Below are 19,205 nucleotides of genomic sequence, written 5' to 3' on the forward strand. Positions count from 1 at the left end.
AGAACCAAAAAATTAGACCTTGTAGATCAGAAATCTGTTAATTAGTGGTAAAGGTGGGTCACGGAGGCTGCCTTGTAGAATGGTGCACACTTGGGCTGGCATTGTAACGCACAATTGTATTACATAGGTCTATGTTGTATAATCTGCTGGTTAATTTGGTTGACACTTCTTAAAAATAGATTCGCCATTTTGGGATTATTTGTGATTTCAACTGCTGGAATTAAAGCATAAAATAGGCTTTGTTTTAATTTTTATTTCCCAAATCAATAGTACGCATGAAAATAAGCAACTTTGTAATATGTCTCTTCAAAGAAATTTGCTTCTTTCTTCTCCTGGACTGATAATTCGCTATCAGTTCATAACTAAAATGTGTAAAATCTGTGTTCAATCAACAGATTTTCATATTACTGAGATAGATGACAGTTGGTGTTTATAAAATTCTATGGAGATGAGAGGAGGAGCTAGATTTCTCTAATAAGATACAGTCTTTTTAAATTTTCATGCGTTCTAATGATTTATTGAAAAAATAAATAAAATGGTGCATACACATTAACCTTTGCATATATTAGGAAACTCTGTTCTGATCACTTCCAGAATACACCTACAAGTGCTTCTCACAAAATTAGAATATCATCAAAAAGTTAATTTATTTTAGTTGTTCAATACAAAAAGTGAAACTCATATATTATATAGAGTCATTACAAACAGAGTGATCTATTTCAAGTGTTTATTTCTGTTAATGCTGATGATTATGGCTTACAGCCAATGAAAACCCAAAAGTCATTATCTCAGTAAATTAGAATACTTTATAACACCAGCCTGAAAAAATGATTTTAAAATCCAAAATGTTGGCCTACTGAAATGATTTTTTTCCTAATGAACCTATTATAGGTTCTGAGTACTATTTTTGTAACATGCGTCATTACCTGATTCAGCTGTTTTATTAAATTTTACCTTTAATAAAATTTTCTTTTTATACGATTATTTTTATTATTGGTCTTCATTGCACTTTTTCCTTTTATATGATCCTTATGTATTTTTGTCCTTGACCCTTATTTTGTATACAATTTGTTCTATTTTTACTAATTGTCTACTGAAATGTATGTTCAGTAAATGCACTCAATACTTGGTCGGGGCTCCTTTTCCATCAATGACTACATCAATGTGGCGTGGCATTGAGGCGATCAGCCTGTGGCACTGCTGAGGTGTTATGGAAGCCCAGGTTGCTTTGATAGCAGTCTTCAGCTCGTCTGCATTGTGGGGTCTGGTGTCTCTCATCTTCCTCTTGATAATCCCCCATAGATTCTTTATGGGGTTAAGGTCAGGCGAGTTTGCTGGCCAATCAAGCTCAGTGATACTGTTGTTTTTAAACCAGATATTGGTACTTTTGGCAGTGTGGACAGGGGCCAAGTCCTGCTGGAGAATGAAATTTCCATCTCTAAAAAGCTTGTCAGCAGAGGGAAGCATGAAGTGCTCTAAAATTTCCTGGTAGACAGCTGTGCTTACTTTGGTCTTGATAAAACACATTGGACCTACACCAGCAGATGACATGGCTCCCCAAACCATCACCGATTGTGGAAACGTCACACTAGACCTCAAGCAGCTTGGAAGGTGTGCCTCTCCTCTCTTCCTCCAGACTCTGGGACCTTGATTTCCAAATGAAATGCAAAATTTACTTTCATCTGAAAACAACACCTTGGACCACTCGGCAACAGTCCAGTTCTTTTCCTCCTTAGCCCAGGTAAGAGGCTTCTGGCATTGTCTATTTGTCATGAGTGGCTTGACACATGGAATGTGACACTTGTAGCTCATGTCCTGGATACGTCTGTGTGTGGTGGCTCTTGAAGCAATGACTCCAGCAGCAGTCCACTCCTTGTGAATCTCTCTCAAATTTTTGACTGGCCTTTTCTTAACAATCCTGTCAAGGCTGCGGTTATCCCGATACCTATACCTCTGCCCTTCACATCGCCAAACAGACCTACTTCACCACTATGATCTCCTCACTATCCAACAACCCCAAGAAACTTTTTGACACCTTTCACTCCCTCCTCAGACCAAAAGCTCAAGCCCCTATCACAGACATTTGTGCTGATGACCTGGCTGCCCACTTTATAGAGAAAATAGACAATATCCATCAGGAAATCGGCTCCCAATCACCAAGTTCAGTGACTCCCATCCCTCCCTGCATCTCCCCTGGCTCACTCTCCACATTTGATCCCATCACAGAAGAAGATGTCTCCAGGCTCCTCTTTTCTTCTCGTCCGACTACATGCACTACCGACCCCATTCCCTCACATCTCCTCCAGTCTCTCTCTCCAGTCGTCACTACTCACCTAACTACAATCTTTAATCTCTCACTCTCCTCAGGCATTTTCCTGTCCTCCTTCAAACACTCTATCATTACTCCATTACTAAAGAAACCCACCCTCGACCCATCCTGCACAAACAACTACAGACCGGTCTTCAATCTCCCCTTCATCTCTAAACTCTTGGAGCGCCTAGTCTACTCCCGCCTTACCCGTTACCTCTCCATTCACTCCCTCCTAGACCCTTCACAGTCCGGCTTCCGCCCCCTACACTCGACAGAAACTGCCCTCATCAAAGTGACCAACGACCTTCTGACAGCAAAATGTAACGGTGACCACTCTCTGCTCATTCTTCTCGACCTTTCTGCAGCTTTCGACACTGTTGACCACCCTCTCCTACTCTCTAGGCTCCAGTCACTTGGCATTAAGGACACAGCTCTCTCCAGGTTCTCCTCCTATCTTTCTGACAGCTCCTTCAGTGTTCTGTTCTCTGGCTCCACTTCATCTCCTCTTCCTCTCTCTGTCGGGGTACCCCAGGGCTCAGTCCGTGGCCCCCTTCTCTTCTCCCTCTACACTGCCCCAATTGGACAGACCATCAGCAGATTTGGCTTTCAGTACCATCTTTATGCCGACGACACACAACTATACACGTCATCCCCTGGCCTTACTCCTGCTGTACTACAGAACACCACTGATTGTCTGTCCGCAGTCTCCATCATCATGTCCGCTCTCTATCTGAAACTCAACCTCTCCAAAACTGAACTTCTTCTGCTCCCACCATCTACTAACCTCCCTAAACCTGATGTTTCCCTCTCCGTGGGTGGCACCATAATAACACCCCGGCAGCAGGCACGCTGTCTGGGTGTTATGTTTGACTCTGATCTCTCCTTCACATCCCATATACAATCTCTCACCCGCTCATGCCGCTTACACCTAAAGAACATCTCTAGAATCCACCCTTTTCTCACTATAGAAACAACAAAAACACTCACTGTCGCCCTGATCCACTCCCGCCTGGACTACTGCAACTCTCTATTAATTGGTCTCCCCCTCACTCGACTTTCCCCTCTCCAGTCTATCCTTAATGCAGCAGCCAGGGTCATCTATCTAGCTAATCGTTACTCAAACGCGTCCGCTCTTCGCCAGTCATTACACTGGCTGCCCTGTTATGACCCCAATGGCGAGGGTCTCAGAGGAACGTGGAAGTCTGCAGAATACAAAAATCCAGCTCATAGGGCAGTGGTAACTGGGTTGACCATATATCTACTCCTAACGCCAACACTAGAAGTAGCCGGGGATCATTCCTACGTTGATTCTAGATGACACGCGCCAGCCGGAGAATCTAGCTACCCCTAGTAGAGGAAAACAAAGACCTTTCTTGCCTCCAGAGAAGGGGACCCCAAAGCTGGATAGAAGCCCCCCACAAATAATGACGGTGAGGTAAGAGGAAATGACAAACACAGAAATGAACCAGGTTTAGCACAGAGAGGCCCGCTTACTGATAGCAGAATAAAGAAAGGTAACTTATATGGTCAACAAAAACCCTATCAAAATCCACACTGGAAATTCAAGAACCCCCGAACCGTCTAACGGTCCGGGGGGAGAACACCAGCCCCCTAGAGCTTCAGCAAAGGTCAGGATAAAGATTTGGAACAAGCTGGACAAAAATACAAAACCAAAACAAATAGCAAAAAGCAAAAGGCAGACTTAGCTGATATAACTGGAACCAGGATCAGTAGACAAGAGCACAGCAGACTAGCTCTGATAACTACGTTGCCAGGCATTGAACTGAAGGTCCAGGGAGCTTATATAGCAACACCCCTAACTAACGACCCAGGTGCGGATAAAAGGAATGACAGAAAAACCAGAGTCAAAAAACTAGTAACCACTAGAGGGAGCAAAAAGCAAATTCACAACAGTACCCCCCCCTTAGTGAGGGGTCACCGAACCCTCACCACGACCACCAGGGTGATCAGGATGAGCGGCATGAAAGGCACGAACTAAATCGGCCGCATGAACATCAGAGGCGACCACCCAGGAATTATCCTCCTGACCATAGCCCTTCCACTTGACCAGGTACTGAAGCCTCCGCCTGGAGAGGCGAGAATCCAAGATCTTCTCCACCACGTACTCCAACTCGCCCTCAACCAACACCGGAGCAGGAGGCTCAGCAGAAGGAACTACAGGCACAATGTACCGCCGAAACAAGGACCTATGAAATACATTGTGAATAGCAAACGACACAGGAAGATCCAGACGAAAAGATACAGGATTAAGAATTTCCAATATCTTGTAAGGCCCAATAAAACGAGGTTTAAATTTGGGAGAGGAGACCTTCATAGGAACAAAGCGGGAAGAAAGCCATACCAAATCCCCAACGCGTAGTCGGGGACCCACACCGCGACGGCGGTTGGCAAAGCGCTGAGCCTTCTCCTGTGACAACTTCAAGTTGTCCACCACATGATTCCAGATCTGCTGCAACCTATCCACCACAGAATCCACCCCAGGACAGTCAGAAGGCTCCACATGACCCGAAGAAAAGCGAGGATGGAAACCAGAGTTGCAGAAAAAAGGCGAAACCAAGGTGGCGGAACTAGCCCGATTATTAAGGGCAAACTCAGCCAACGGCAAGAATGTCACCCAATCGTCCTGATCAGCAGAGACAAAACACCTTAAATAAGCCTCCAAAGTCTGATTGGTTCGCTCCGTCTGTCCATTAGTCTGAGGATGGAAAGCAGACGAAAACGACAAATCAATGCCCATCCTACTACAAAAGGATCGCCAGAACCTGGAAACGAACTGAGATCCTCTGTCTGACACAATATTCTCAGGGATGCCGTGCAAACGAACCACGTTCTGGAAAAACACAGGAACCAGATCGGAAGAGGAAGGCAGCTTAGGCAAAGGAACCAAATGGACCATCTTGGAGAAGCGATCACATATCACCCAGATAACGGACATGCCCTGAGATAGCGGAAGATCAGAAATGAAATCCATGGAGATATGTGTCCAAGGTCTCTTCGGGACAGGCAAGGGCAAGAGCAAACCGCTGGCACGAGAACAGCAAGGCTTAGCTCGAGCACAAGTCCCACAGGACTGCACAAATGACCGCACATCCCTTGACAAGGAAGGCCACCAAAAGGACCTGGCCACCAGATCTCTGGTGCCAAAAATTCCCGGGTGACCTGCCAACACCGAGGAATGAACCTCGGAAATGACTCTGCTGGTCCACTTATCCGGGACAAACAGTCTGTCAGGTGGACAAGACTCAGGCCTATCAGCCTGAAATCTCTGCAACACACGTCGCAGATCCGGAGAAATAGCTGACAAGATAACTCCATCTTTAAGAATACCAACAGGATCAGTGACTCCAGGAGCATCAGGCACAAAGCTCCTAGAAAGAGCATCGGCCTTCACATTCTTTGAACCTGGTAAATACGAGACAACAAAATCAAAGCGGGAGAAAAACAATGACCAGCGGGCCTGTCTCGGATTAAGGCGTTTAGCAGACTCGAGATACATCAGATTTTTGTGATCAGTCAAGACCACCACACGATGCTTAGCACCCTCGAGCCAATGACGCCACTCCTCAAATGCCCATTTCATGGCCAACAACTCCCGATTGCCCACATCATAATTTCGCTCGGCAGGCGAAAACTTCCTAGAGAAAAAGGCACAAGGTTTCATAACAGAGCAACCAGGGCCTCTCTGCGACAAAACGGCCCCTGCCCCAATCTCCGAAGCATCCACCTCAACCTGAAAGGGAAGTGAGACGTCAGGCTGGCACAAAACAGGCGCCGAAGTAAACCGGCGTTTCAACTCCTGGAAAGCCTCCACGGCAGCAGGAGCCCAGTTAGCTACATCGGAGCCCTTCTTGGTCATATCCGTCAAAGGTTTCACAATGCTAGAAAAATTAGCGATAAAACGACGGTAGAAGTTAGCGAAGCCCAAGAACTTCTGAAGACTCTTAACTGACGAGGGCTGAGTCCAATCAAGAATAGCTCGGACCTTGACTGGGTCCATCTCCACAGCAGAAGGGGAAAAAATGAACCCCAAAAAGGGAACCTTCTGTACACCAAAGAGACACTTTGAGCCCTTGACAAACAAAGAATTTTCACGCAAAATTTTAAAGACCAACCTGACCTGCTCCACATGCGAATCCCAATTATCAGAAAAAACCAAAATATCATCCAGATAAACAATCAAAAATTTATCCAGATACTTCCGGAAAATGTCATGCATAAAGGACTGAAAAACTGAAGGCGCATTGGAGAGCCCAAAAGGCATCACTAAGTACTCAAAATGACCTTCGGGCGTATTGAATGCGGTTTTCCATTCATCACCTTGCTTAATGCGCACAAGGTTGTACGCACCACGAAGGTCTATCTTGGTGAACCACTTGGCACCCTTAATCCGGGCAAACAAGTCAGACAACAGCGGTAAAGGATACTGAAATTTGACAGTGATCTTATTCAAAAGCCGATAATCAATACAAGGTCTCAAAGATCCGTCCTTTTTTGCCACAAAAAAGAATCCCGCACCAAGAGGGGAAGAAGACGGACGAATATGTCCTTTCTCCAGAGACTCCTTGATATATGAACGCATAGCGGTATGTTCAGGTACCGACAGATTAAACAGTCTTCCCTTAGGAAATTTACTGCCCGGGATCAAATCTATAGCACAGTCACAGTCCCTATGAGGAGGCAGTGCACTGGACTCAGACTCACTGAAGACATCCTGATAATCAGACAAATACTCCGGAACTTCCGAAGGCGTAGAAGAAGCAATAGACACAGGCAGGGAATCCCCATGAATACCACGACAGCCCCAACTTGAGACTGACATAGCCTTCCAGTCCAGGACTGGATTATGGGTCTGTAACCATGGCAGCCCTAAAACAACCAAATCATGCATTTTATGTAAAACCAGGAAACGTATCACCTCGCGGTGTTCAGGAGTCATGCACATGGTAACCTGTGTCCAATACTGCGGTTTATTTGCTGCCAATGGTGTAGCATCAATACCCCTAAGAGGAATAGGATTTTCTAATGGTTCAAGAGTAAAACCACAGCGCTTAGCAAATGAGAGATCCATGAGACTCAGGGCAGCACCTGAATCTACAAACGCCATGACAGGATAAGATGACAGTGAGCAAATCAAAGTTACAGACAGAATAAATTTAGGTTGCAAATTACCAACGGTGACAGGACTAACAACCTTAGCTATACGTTTAGAGCATGCTGAGATAACATGTGTAGAATCACCACAGTAGTAGCACAAGCCATTCTGGCGTCTATGAATTTTCCGCTCATTTCTAGTCAGGATTCTATCACATTGCATTAAATCAGGTGTCTGTTCAGACAACACCATGAGGGAATTTGCGGTTTTTCTATCACATTGCACCGAATTAGGTGTCTGTTCAGACAACACCATGAGGGAATTTGCGGTTTTGCGCTCCCGCAACCGCTGGTCAATTTGAATAGCCAGTGCCATAGTATCATTCAGACCTGTGGGAATGGGAAAACCCACCATAACATTCTTAATGGCTTCAGAAAGGCCATTTCTAAAATTAGCGGCCAGTGCACACTCGTTCCAATGTGTCAGCACGGACTATTTCCGAAATTTTTGGCAATACACTTCAGCCTCGTCCTGCCCCTGAGACATAGCCAGCAAGGCCTTTTCTGCCTGAATCTCAAGATTGGGTTCCTCATAAAGTAAACCGAGCGCCAGAAAAAACGCATCAAGATCAGCCAATGCCGGATCTCCTGGCGCCAGCGAAAAAGCCCAATCCTGAGGGTCGCCCCGTAAGAACGAAATAACAATTTTTACTTGCTGAGCAGAATCTCCAGATGAACAGGGTCTCAGGGACAAAAACAATTTACAATTATTCACGAAATTCCTAAACTTAAACCTGTCTCCGGAAAACAGTTCAGGAATCGGTATTTTAGGTTCTGACCTAGGATTTCTGATAACATAGTCTTGTATGCCCTGCACACGAGTAGCCAGCTGGTCCACACTTGTAATCAAGGTCTGGACATTCATGTCTGCAGCAAGCATAGCCACTCTGAGGTAAAGGGGAAGAAGAAAAAAAAAAAAAAACCTCAGAATCTTCTTTCTTATAATCCCTCTTCTGCAATGCATTAAACATTTAATACGGGCCTGGCAAACTGTTATGACCCCAATGGCGAGGGTCTCAGAGGAACGTGGAAGTCTGCAGAATACAAAAATCCAGCTCATAGGGCAGTGGTAACTGGGTTGACCATATATCTACTCCTAACGCCAACACTAGAAGTAGCCGGGGATCATTCCTACGTTGATTCTAGATGACATGCACCAGCCGGAGAATCTAGCTACCCCTAGTAGAGGAAAACAAAGACCTTTCTTGCCTCCAGAGAAGGGGACCCCAAAGCTGGATAGAAGCCCCCCACAAATAATGACGGTGAGGTAAGAGGAAATGACAAACACAGAAATGAACCAGGTTTAGCACAGAGAGGCCCGCTTACTGATAGCAGAATAAAGAAAGGTAACTTATATGGTCAACAAAAACCCTATCAAAATCCACACTGGAAATTCAAGAACCCCCGAACCGTCTAACGGTCCGGGGGGAGAACACCAGCCCCCTAGAGCTTCAGCAAAGGTCAGGATAAAGATTTGGAACAAGCTGGACAAAAATACAAAACCAAAACAAATAGCAAAAAGCAAAAGGCAGACTTAGCTGATATAACTGGAACCAGGATCAGTAGACAAGAGCACAGCAGACTAGCTCTGATAACTACGTTGCCAGGCATTGAACTGAAGGTCCAGGGAGCTTATATAGCAACACCCCTAACTAACGACCCAGGTGCGGATAAAAGGAATGACAGAAAAACCAGAGTCAAAAAACTAGTAACCACTAGAGGGAGCAAAAAGCAAATTCACAACACTGCCCATTCATTACAGGATACAATTCAAAGTACTTGTTCTCACCCACAAAGCTCTTCACAGTGCGGCACCCCCTTACATCTCCTCCCTCGTTTCTGTCTATCGGCCTAACCGACCTCTGCGCTCTGCAAATGACTTTAGACTAACCTCTGCCCCAATCCGTACCTCCCACTACTGACTCCAAGACTTCTCCCGTGCTGCGTCAATCCTCTGGAATGCTCTACCCCAAGAAATTAGGACCATCCACAATTTGCATAGTTTTAGGCGCTCCCTCAAAACACATTTGTTCAGAGCGGCCTATCATGTTCCCTAATCAGTTATTTTGTTTGTGTGTAGCCCAGTCACTACTTCCATCTATCCCCCACTCCCTGAAGATGGCCGGACCATCACTGTAAATACATCATTGTAAATACACACCTGTACTTTGTATCTCCCCCACCTCATTGTAGGTTGTAAGCTCTCACGAGCAGGGTCGTCTTGTGTTGCTTTAATTATTGTATTGTTAACATTGTTACTTATGACTGTTGTGTTTGAAGCTGTTAAACGGTAAAGCGCTGCGGAATATGTTGGCGCTATATAAATAAAGATTATTATTATTATCCCGTTTGCTTGCGCACCTTTTTCTACCACACTTTCATTCCACTTAACTTTCCATTAATATGCTTGGATACAGCACTCTGTGAACATTCATCTTCTTTAGCAATGACCTTCTGTGGCTTACCCTCCTTGTGGAGTGTGTCAATGACTGCCTTCTGGACATCTGTCAAGTCAGCAGTCTTCCTCATGATTGTGGAGCCTACTGTTTTTGATAATTATTCTAATTTACTGAGATAATAACTTTTGGGTTTTCATTGGCTGTAAGCCATAATTATCAACATAAACAGATTAAACAGAAATAGACTCTTGAAATAGATCACTCTGTTTGTAATGAGTCTATATAATATGCATTTCACTTTTGTATTGAAGAACTGAAATAAATTAACTTTTTGAGGATATTCTAATTTTTTGAGAAGCACCTGTATATGATGACAATTTCTGTTGTAGCATTGCGCATCAGAGGTTCTTAAATTTCCAGTTGAACCACAGACAACAGAATCCTGTGCCCAGTAATGTGCTTACAGCCAAGCAGCGAGCTCCATGGACAAAATACAGGCACTGAGAATTGGATTACTCTGTTGCTGTTTTTATAACTCTAGCTCATAATGGAAGCTTTTTTGACATTAGAATTATATTATTAAATTACTGATAATGCAATTCCATGCTAAAACGGCAAAAGTAACCCTTAATGATACAGAAAGTAAAAGAAAAGATGAAATATGAACTTTATATACAACATCCAATACAAATTTACCAGCGAACACTCCATTTCCGCTCTTTCATCTTGTGACTCATACTACAATTAAGTTGGAAGTGTATAAAGAATTGAATGTGTCCAGGAGAACAATCCTTTATGGCTATAAGGTAACTACGGTTTTCTGTCCGAGTTATACAAGGGTTAATGAAGACATCATGACCAAGCTGACCAGGTTGATGGGCAGTATATATGGACCTGGAGATGTATTTTCCCGCGCTTTCTGGATCATCTGATTGGAGGATGCTGCAGGATGGCGGGTTCAGAATTCTATTTAAACCAAGGCGTACTAGTTGTGGTGTCATTCTACCAGGAATTTTGAAGATTTCCTGTCCCAACCGCCTCGCTTTGTTAATTCCTTTGTCGCATTGCTTTATTGAAGGGAGGTAACACAGCTCTCTGGCTGTGTGGGCTCTTATAAATTTAGATGACAGACTTGAGTCAAGTAAGGACTGAGTCGTTGCTGGTGTGTTCTTAAAAGTTATATTAGATTTTATTGATTACATTTTTATATAGTCCTTTTTAATTGTGGATAAGTATTTAATATTAAATTTAAGTCTTAAGAATAGCCCTTAGATTCCCAAGCTTAGTCCAGCAATGACTGGTACAGGCTTCAGCTTGGGAAGCCATGATGATCGGTTGGTGGAAAGAGAAGGTAAGTAGACATGGTCGCATTATGATGGTCGCAGATATTCTCCAGAATGGTAGTGAATCATTATTTAATCATTTTTAATGTGAAATAATAGTTGGTTTGAGCCACAAAACGATTGCCAAAAATTTGTGAACTGAAGGGAGTCCCTAGGGTTTAACAGGTGTTAATATATTTGTTTTTCAGCAAGAATGAAACAAAAGCATGCAGAAAACTAAAGCACAGCAAAGCACTGTCGGACACACACAGACGAGGGCAAGAACAATATATGGACAGCATGGTGGTGGCTCAGAGGTAAGAACTGCAGCGATGGGGTCTTGGGTTCAAATCCCATGAAGGACAACATCTGCAAGGAGTTTGTATGTTCTCCCCGTGGACACAGACACAGTGATAGGGAATGTAGATTGAGAGCCTCAATTGAGACCGATAATATGTGTAAAGCACTGCAGAGTATGAGAGTGCCATCTAAGCAAAAGCATAATTAATTAAATGGGACCTCTGCAGCCAAAGAGCTCATTTGGAGCGGAGTTGGAGGTAGTAGTGGTCACCTGACCATTTGGGCCCATTTGCAGCTGTGCAGGTTGCACCAATAAGGCTACTTTCACACTAGCATCGTTTTGCCTACGTCACAATGCGTCGTTTAGGAGAAAAAGCGCATCCTGCAAAGTTGCCCGCAGGATGCGTTTGTTCCCCATAGACTTATATTAGCGACGCATTGTGTCGTGTTTTGGCGGATGCGTCGTGTTTTGGCAAACCGTCGGCACAAAAAACGTTCCATGTAACTTTTTTTGTGCGTCGAGTCCGCCATTTTCGACCGCGCATGCGCGGCCGAAACTCCGCCCCCTCCTCCCCGGAACTCACAATGGGCAGCGAATGTGTTGTAAAACTGCATCCGCTGCCCACGTTGTGCTACATTAACACACTGTCCGTCGGGCAGACGGTTTGCGACGGCCCGTACCGACGGACTACTGTGAAAGTAGCCTAATACGTCCGCCCCTGCAGCAAAGTCACGGTAACATGGAGATAGACTTTCCTAAGAGAAAGTAAAATACCCGAGTTTATGAAGCTTTGAATGTGCTCAACCACTAGTTCACAAGACAAGCCAATTGCGTGTTTGAAGTTGGCAGAAGCGGCGTCCCAATAGACGTGATCACCCTGACTGCGAGCCAGCCACATGGACATAACAGGTAATAGCAGGTGTACAACTGCATAAATGGCAAAGCCAGGGCCTGCAAGACAAAAGGACTCATTGTAAAGGGCACTGACTGTAGGATGTATAAGGTAAAAACATTAAAAAGTATAACACAAGGTCTCATTAAAGATTAGATTTTTTTATACCTCTCACATCGCTTAAAAAACAATGCTAATAATGTTGTCCCTGTTCTAATTTCCAATAACATAAATTGACAACGGACAACGGTTTGCGTTGGGCAGTATATCCTTAGACTAAAACCACACACAGCTGCCAAAATGGATTTGAAAAAAATATTGGGTTACCACCATCACCAATGGTCATGGTATTTGGTCAGTATTTTACATCAGCATTTGTAATATTTTACCTCAGCATTTGTAATATTTTACCTCAGTATTTGTAATATTTTACCTCAGTATTTGTAAGCCAAAACCAGGAGTGGGTGATAAATGCAGAAGTGGTACATATGTTTCCGTTATACTTTTCCTCTGATTATTCCGCTCCGGGTTTTGGCTTACACATAGAGAGGTAAAAAACTGACCAAATACTGAATGTGTGGCCGTGGCCCAAGTCTGTAGCCTAGAGACGCAATGCTAGCCTATAACAATTATTTTAGAGATCAGTATTTTACCTAGACCATTTATTACTTCTACTGGCATCATAAAAAGAAAGAAATGGCTGCTTACTACACTACCTATTGGTATCCCTGTACCTAAGGGTTATTTTAGTGTAGTAATACATTTACCGGGCACTTTGGCAACTTCTCTCAATAACTCAAAGAGTAAATCCAAGGTGGGTGGTTGATGCTGACGAGGACAATTGGAAACAGCGGCGGTAAGTTGTTCTAAAAGGTTTATCCATACATCAATAAGACCTAAAGAAAAGGAAACCGACAGACCACACTTACTAACCGGACACACAACTTCTTCATGTGCGGAAGGTGGAAAGAGAATAAAAACGTTTTAATTACGGAAAGATTCAGAAAGGAAAAAGACGTCCAAAAAAAGGCCTGAAATACCATGGCCACATTTACTAATGCTGCAGACAGTATAACGTTAGCCCTGATAGTATTGATCACAATGCCCAAACACTGTGTTAAATTTGGGGAGCTCGCATGAACTTAGACCCCCTTAGCCAACTGTGTTCGGGTTACTTTAGGCCAAAAACATAACAGAAAAAGGCAGCCGCATTTAACACCACAGGTCAGAAAACTAATCCACTTACAGGATGCAGCGGAACCCCGTGGATAAAATCTGATGCAACGAAGGTGCAAAATACTGATGAAACAACCATCTACTATTCATGGAGGGGGTAGTCGCTTAGGCTGGGTTCACACTGCGTCTGTGGCATCCGTTAGACAGACTATGTTACACAGCGGCATAACGCAGTGTAACGTAGCCTGTTAACGCCGCCATTAAGTTCTATGTTGGACGCATCGCTAGCGCACTCCCACAATGGGCGTGCGCTAGCCATGTGCCGTCATTGAGTGACGGACCCTGGGACGCGGGCTGCAGCGTTTCCGGGTCCGTCACTGCTAGTGTAGATAGAGCTAGCAGATTCTCTATCTGCGCTAGCAATGTGACAAGTCGGTACTTGCGTTAACAGCAGCCCGTTAACGTATTTGTTGAACGGGCTGCTGTTAAAGCAGTGTGAATCTAGCCTTAGTATTAAAACTGCACACAGAAAAGGCTTGTAGAAGGTGCTGGTCACACACATGTAGTGCACAGCGTCTGGCTTACAGCCCACTAGTGACACACATACTATTAAGAATAGGTGTGTTGCCTCATTACACTAAAATGAAAAGGTAAAAACACAGAAAAAAGAAAAAAAAAACATAGCAGAAACACACATTACACATTTTTCACAGTGATAGCAGCAGCGGTTTATACTGTTGTGAATATCACTGCGGCATCACCACTACAGGAGGTAAAGTGGGATGAACAGTAATAAAGTTTAGTAGTGTACTATGTTTTCTGTACTGATTCTTGGGTATTAGAAAAGTGGAATGCTAAACCTACCGGTGTCGTCATCAAACTCGGATAACACCGCATCAATGCCATCTTCACTGCTTCCTGATCTTTCTTGAACTCGGCGGGGTAAAGTGCTCAGGCGCCCACACAAGAAGATTGGTTTCATTGGCATCTTGTAGATTTTAGCCAGTAGCTGTATATTAAATAAACCATCATTTTATTATAAGGTTTCTTGGTTTATGGACATGTACTTTAAATATCTATTCATAAACTTCTTGTCACAGGGTTAACGCAACAGAGAGGAGCCAGAAGACCGCAGCATCTGATTTCTCCTACTCCTGCACTGAGAAGCACTTCATCTCCTTTTTAAATGGTGTTTATTTCATTTGGCAGACCAGGGGTTTATCGGCCATGTTGGAAACTCTGGGAGTCTGAGCTAGTCACTCCCATCCCAATATAATCTGGGTCCTGATTGAAACCCATATCAGAGGTAGCTTTTGCTGCATGTCTGGGAGGAGAGTTGTTTGGAGGTTATATGAGAAGGAGTTTGGATGAGTTAACTGTGACTGTCACGTGGGTCTGTAAGTGTGATAATTTCCTTCTCTTATTGTGTTTTTTTCCCCCATCCTCCACTCCCTCTGTTCATTCATTCCTCTGTTATAGGTGAGTGAATATTTGTATGCCTGGTATTTTCAGCTACCCCTTGTTTGTCAGGTTGGTGTACTGTGGTGCACGGCAGCTCCCCTCTTCCCTGGGTGGTGGAAGGGAACAGATGGAGGGCTGATTCAGGAGAAAAGGCAAGAGTGGCGTCCTACCCCCCACCCGGCATCTACACCTTCAGAAGTATCCCAGGGAATAGAGGAAGCCAGGGTGCCCCCTAGTGTTAGGGACCGGGAAGAAACCCCTGATCTCGGGTCACCCAACAGATGAGTTGCGACACTTCTGTTCGGCACAGTAATGTCGAAAAGCTGCCAAGAATTTCACAAAGTTATGCCTGAAAAGCGTTTCTAATATTTTGGGTCCAGTTTACATTTCACTGTAGTAACCAGACATATGAAATATTTAAAAAGCTTTTGATGATCTGCAGAGAATAAATTAATTATTTTACCTGAGAACATTTTCTCAAATAATCTAAAGCCGGTAGGCAGAGGTCTGTGGATGATGAAGCAGACGATGGTATACAATCTCCAATTTCTTTGCAATCATTCTCACCTGAAAATCATATTCAGTACCGTTATTATATTATTTTGGGTTCTAGAGAAAGCAAACATAACTAATAAAAGTAGCACTTTCTGCAGCTCCGTATGTATTCATGTATTGCTGGCCAATCCTGTGTTGTGCCCTGGTGTTTACAGGCCAGGAATCTATGTGGAGGACTGTTCTGCTTCAACATCCTTAAAAATAATGGGTATTGCACAAACTTTGTATAATACAAAACCAATGACACCAGAGATGTCTCAATTATTCTAAAGCATTTAAAGAGGTTGTCCAGTGAAAAAAACAAGTCTTCTCCACTCCTAAGGACAGCTAGATATACTAATCCTCCAAATCTGAAAAGACATGGACTCCAGAAAGTATTGAAATAATCAGATTTCATGAAACGGGAATAAAATATTTATGTGGAGAAACCAAAATACTATTTTCTGTGACATAACTCTCAGATTTAAGGGCATAAGAATTAAAAGTATGAAAATTGCTAAATTTTCACATTTTTTGCAACATTTCAGAATTTTTTCAAAAGTAAACAAAAGTCATATCAAACAAATGATAGCACTACCATTAAGAACAATGAGTCATGAAAAAAAACAATCTCAGAATCAGTGAGATCCGTTAAAGTATTCCAGAGTTATAATCTCATAAAGTGACAGTGGTCAGAATTTTAAAAACTGGCTTGGTCATTAACTCCTTCATGACCGGAGCTTTTTTTCGTTTTTGCTTTTTCGTTTTTCGCTCCCCTCCTTCCCAGAGCCATAACTTTTTTATTTTTCCGTCAATATGGCCATGTGAGGGCTGATTTTTTGGGGTACGAGTTGTACGTTTGAACTACACCATTGGTTTTTAAATGTTGTGTACTCGAAAATGGGAAAAAAAAAAAAAACAAGTTCAGTGAAATTGCAAAAAAGTGCAATCCCACACTTGTTTTTTCGTTTGGCTTTTTTGCTATATTCACTAAATGCTAAAACTGACCTGCCATTATGATTCTCCAGGTCATTAGGAGTTCATAGACACCAAACATGTCTAGGTTATTTTTTATCTAAGTGATAATTTTTGCATGCCGAGCTGAATTTTTAATGATACCATTTTTGTACAGATACGTTCTTTTGGTCGCCTGTTTTTACATTTTAATGCAATGTCGCGGCAGACAAAAAAAACATAATTCTGATGTTTTGATTTTTTTCTCGCTACTCTGTTTAGCGATCAGGTTAATTTTTTTTTTTATTGATGGATCGGGCGATTCTGAACGCGGCGATACCAAATTTGTGTAGGTTTGATTTTTATTGTTTTATCTTGAATGGGGCGAAAGGGTGGTGATTTGAACTTAAAAATATGAAAAAAATAAAAAATTTTAAAACACTTTTTTTACTTTGGGAGGCTAGAAGCTGGCATAGCCTGATCGGCTCTGCTACATAGAGGCGATGCTCTGATCACCCCTATGTAGCAGAATTACTGCATTGCTATGAGCGCCGACCACAGGGTGGAGCTCATAGCAATCCAGCATCAACAACCATAGAGGTCTCAGGGAGATCTCTGGTTGCCATGCCGACGTACTGCTGACCCCCAATCACATGACAGGGGTCAGCGGTGCGCGTATTTCTGGCTCGATGGCCGGAAGCGCATGTTAAATGCTGCTGTCAGAGTTTGACAGCAGCATTTAACTAGCTAATAGGAGCGACCAGATCACAATTCCACTCGCGCCTACTGCGTGCACGTGTTAGCTGTTCAAAACAGCTGACATGTCGCAGCTTTGAGGTGGGCTCACTGCCGTAGCCCACCTCAAAGCGGGGCTTCGGACGTACTATCCCGTCCAACGTCAGAAAGGGGTTAATATCAAAATTGGCTTGGTCACTAAAGGGTTAATCTGGACTTTAGTAGATGGGGCAATAGCCAGGTGAGATGTTTATATATGTTTTGATTGGCGTTACTCTACCATTGAGAAGTGCAGTTAATTTTTTTTCTCCTAAATAGAACAGCATGCCGCACTCAGGGTAGGTGAAGGCACAGAAAAGCGATCCTACAGAATACCCACCGTCCACCTTATAACACCACCGATGTTCTTTGGTGACAATACACACTCCCAGCTAACAAGCATAGCACAGACAGAATTTAAAAATATATACCTAATCCTTTCACAAATTTCATAAGGCACATAATGTAATCAGTGGCTGCATTGGCAAAGACTTGAATGTTGTCAGTGTTCAGGAATGCTTCAAACACGTCGAACACCGGAGCTTGGCGCTTCCCTAAGAAACAATACATTAGTGGGTTAGAAAAATGAAGGACAACACCACACTTACTCAATGCAATCATTTTCACAATCGTTTCCACTAACGTGCAAAGTCAAACGATGAATGTTAAAGACCTGATTTAAAAGGGTCTCTTTTGAAAGTACCAAGCCATACAATCTTAGGGATTGTCCAGGACTTAAGAGAATTTAAAGGGAATTGCCACCAGGTTCTTACTCTGTAATCTGAGAGCACCATAATGAAGGAGCAGAGTGATGTGTCACTTAGTGGGCTGGGTTTTGCAGTTTCAATAAAATCAGCATTTTATCAGCAGAAGATTATCGTTACAGAGCAACTTGGAACATGCAGGGTAGTCTGCTACCGAGGTGGCTGGCCTTGGTGTTGTAAATGTCCTGGAATCCAGAATGAAGGCTCCAGTAATGGCAGTTTAATTGTTTTTTTTTTTTTGTTTGACTGGATTTTGAATCTGGAATTTAGGAGCGACCATACCTCCAATCCAGCTTTTGCAGCTCCTATAAAGGAGAGCTTAATCAGCTAAGGCTTCTTTCACATTTCCGTTGGTACGGGGCGGTCACAAACAGTCGGCCCGACGTACCAATGGACATTGTGCACAACGTGGGCAGCGGATGCAGTCTTACGACGCATCCGCTGCTCATTGTGAGTTCCGGGGAGGAGGGGGCGGAGTTCCGGCCGCGCATGCGCGGTCAGAACTGGCGGATTCGACAGACGAAAAAACGTTACATTGAACGTTTTTTCGTCTCGACGGTCCGCAAAAACACGACGGATCCGTCGCACGACGGATGCGACGTGTGTCCATCCGTCGCTAGTTCAAGTCAATGGCAAAAAAAAAGGATCCTGTGGGCACATTTGCAGGATCAGTTTTTTTGCCATAACGACGGATTGCGACGGCCCCCAGAAGACGGAAGTGTGAAAGAAGCCTAAGATGGGTGTGGTGTTGTCACTGCAAGGATGAGAGACCATGTGCTTGATTTGCCTACCCAGAGAAGACACTGTGTTTGAAGTGCTGCAGCTGCCTTTACCCAGGACATTCAGCCTTTATACTGCACTCGTCTTTGATGTTTGGGACTTCACACCCACACTTCATCCACCAGTTGTAAGGATCACTCACTTTCTGGTAGAGCGTCAGGTATACACAGGCACAGGGTTCTTGTCAAACAAAGTGAGGTTTATTAAACATAATAAACCTTCATAGTATTCAAACAAAAGGAACCAAAGAAATCAATCAGTCCCTTCTCTGGGTATGCAAATTACCATAAGCACACAGTTTCTCACCCTTGCAGTGACACAGGCCCTGCTCCTCTCTCAGGTGGATCAGCAACTAGACTAACTGC

At 43.6% G+C, this 19,205-nt stretch overlaps 1 protein-coding gene and 1 long non-coding RNA gene across 3 annotated transcripts in view; one reads left to right on the forward strand and one right to left on the reverse strand.

The window, feature by feature from the left end:
• LOC143807584 (uncharacterized) overlaps window positions 1-19,205 on the forward strand; it is a 1,151,218-nt gene that overhangs the window by 500,166 nt on the left and 631,847 nt on the right. The window lies entirely within an intron of this gene.
• The window catches only part of ARFGEF3 (ARFGEF family member 3), a 110,100-nt gene that overhangs the window by 15,050 nt on the left and 75,845 nt on the right, over window positions 1-19,205 (reverse strand). For both annotated transcript variants that reach the window (XM_077289258.1, XM_077289257.1), the window contains exons 24-28: window positions 17,728-17,850; window positions 15,498-15,601; window positions 14,438-14,582; window positions 13,165-13,293; window positions 12,280-12,456 (exon numbers count right to left, since the gene is read on the reverse strand). In XM_077289258.1, coding sequence (XP_077145373.1) covers window positions 12,280-12,456; window positions 13,165-13,293; window positions 14,438-14,582; window positions 15,498-15,601; window positions 17,728-17,850 — 678 coding nt within the window. The remainder of the gene's footprint in view (window positions 1-12,279; window positions 12,457-13,164; window positions 13,294-14,437; window positions 14,583-15,497; window positions 15,602-17,727; window positions 17,851-19,205) is intronic.

This window comes from Ranitomeya variabilis, chromosome 2 (assembly GCF_051348905.1).
Source record: "Ranitomeya variabilis isolate aRanVar5 chromosome 2, aRanVar5.hap1, whole genome shotgun sequence".
Lineage (NCBI taxonomy): Eukaryota > Metazoa > Chordata > Amphibia > Anura > Dendrobatidae > Ranitomeya > Ranitomeya variabilis.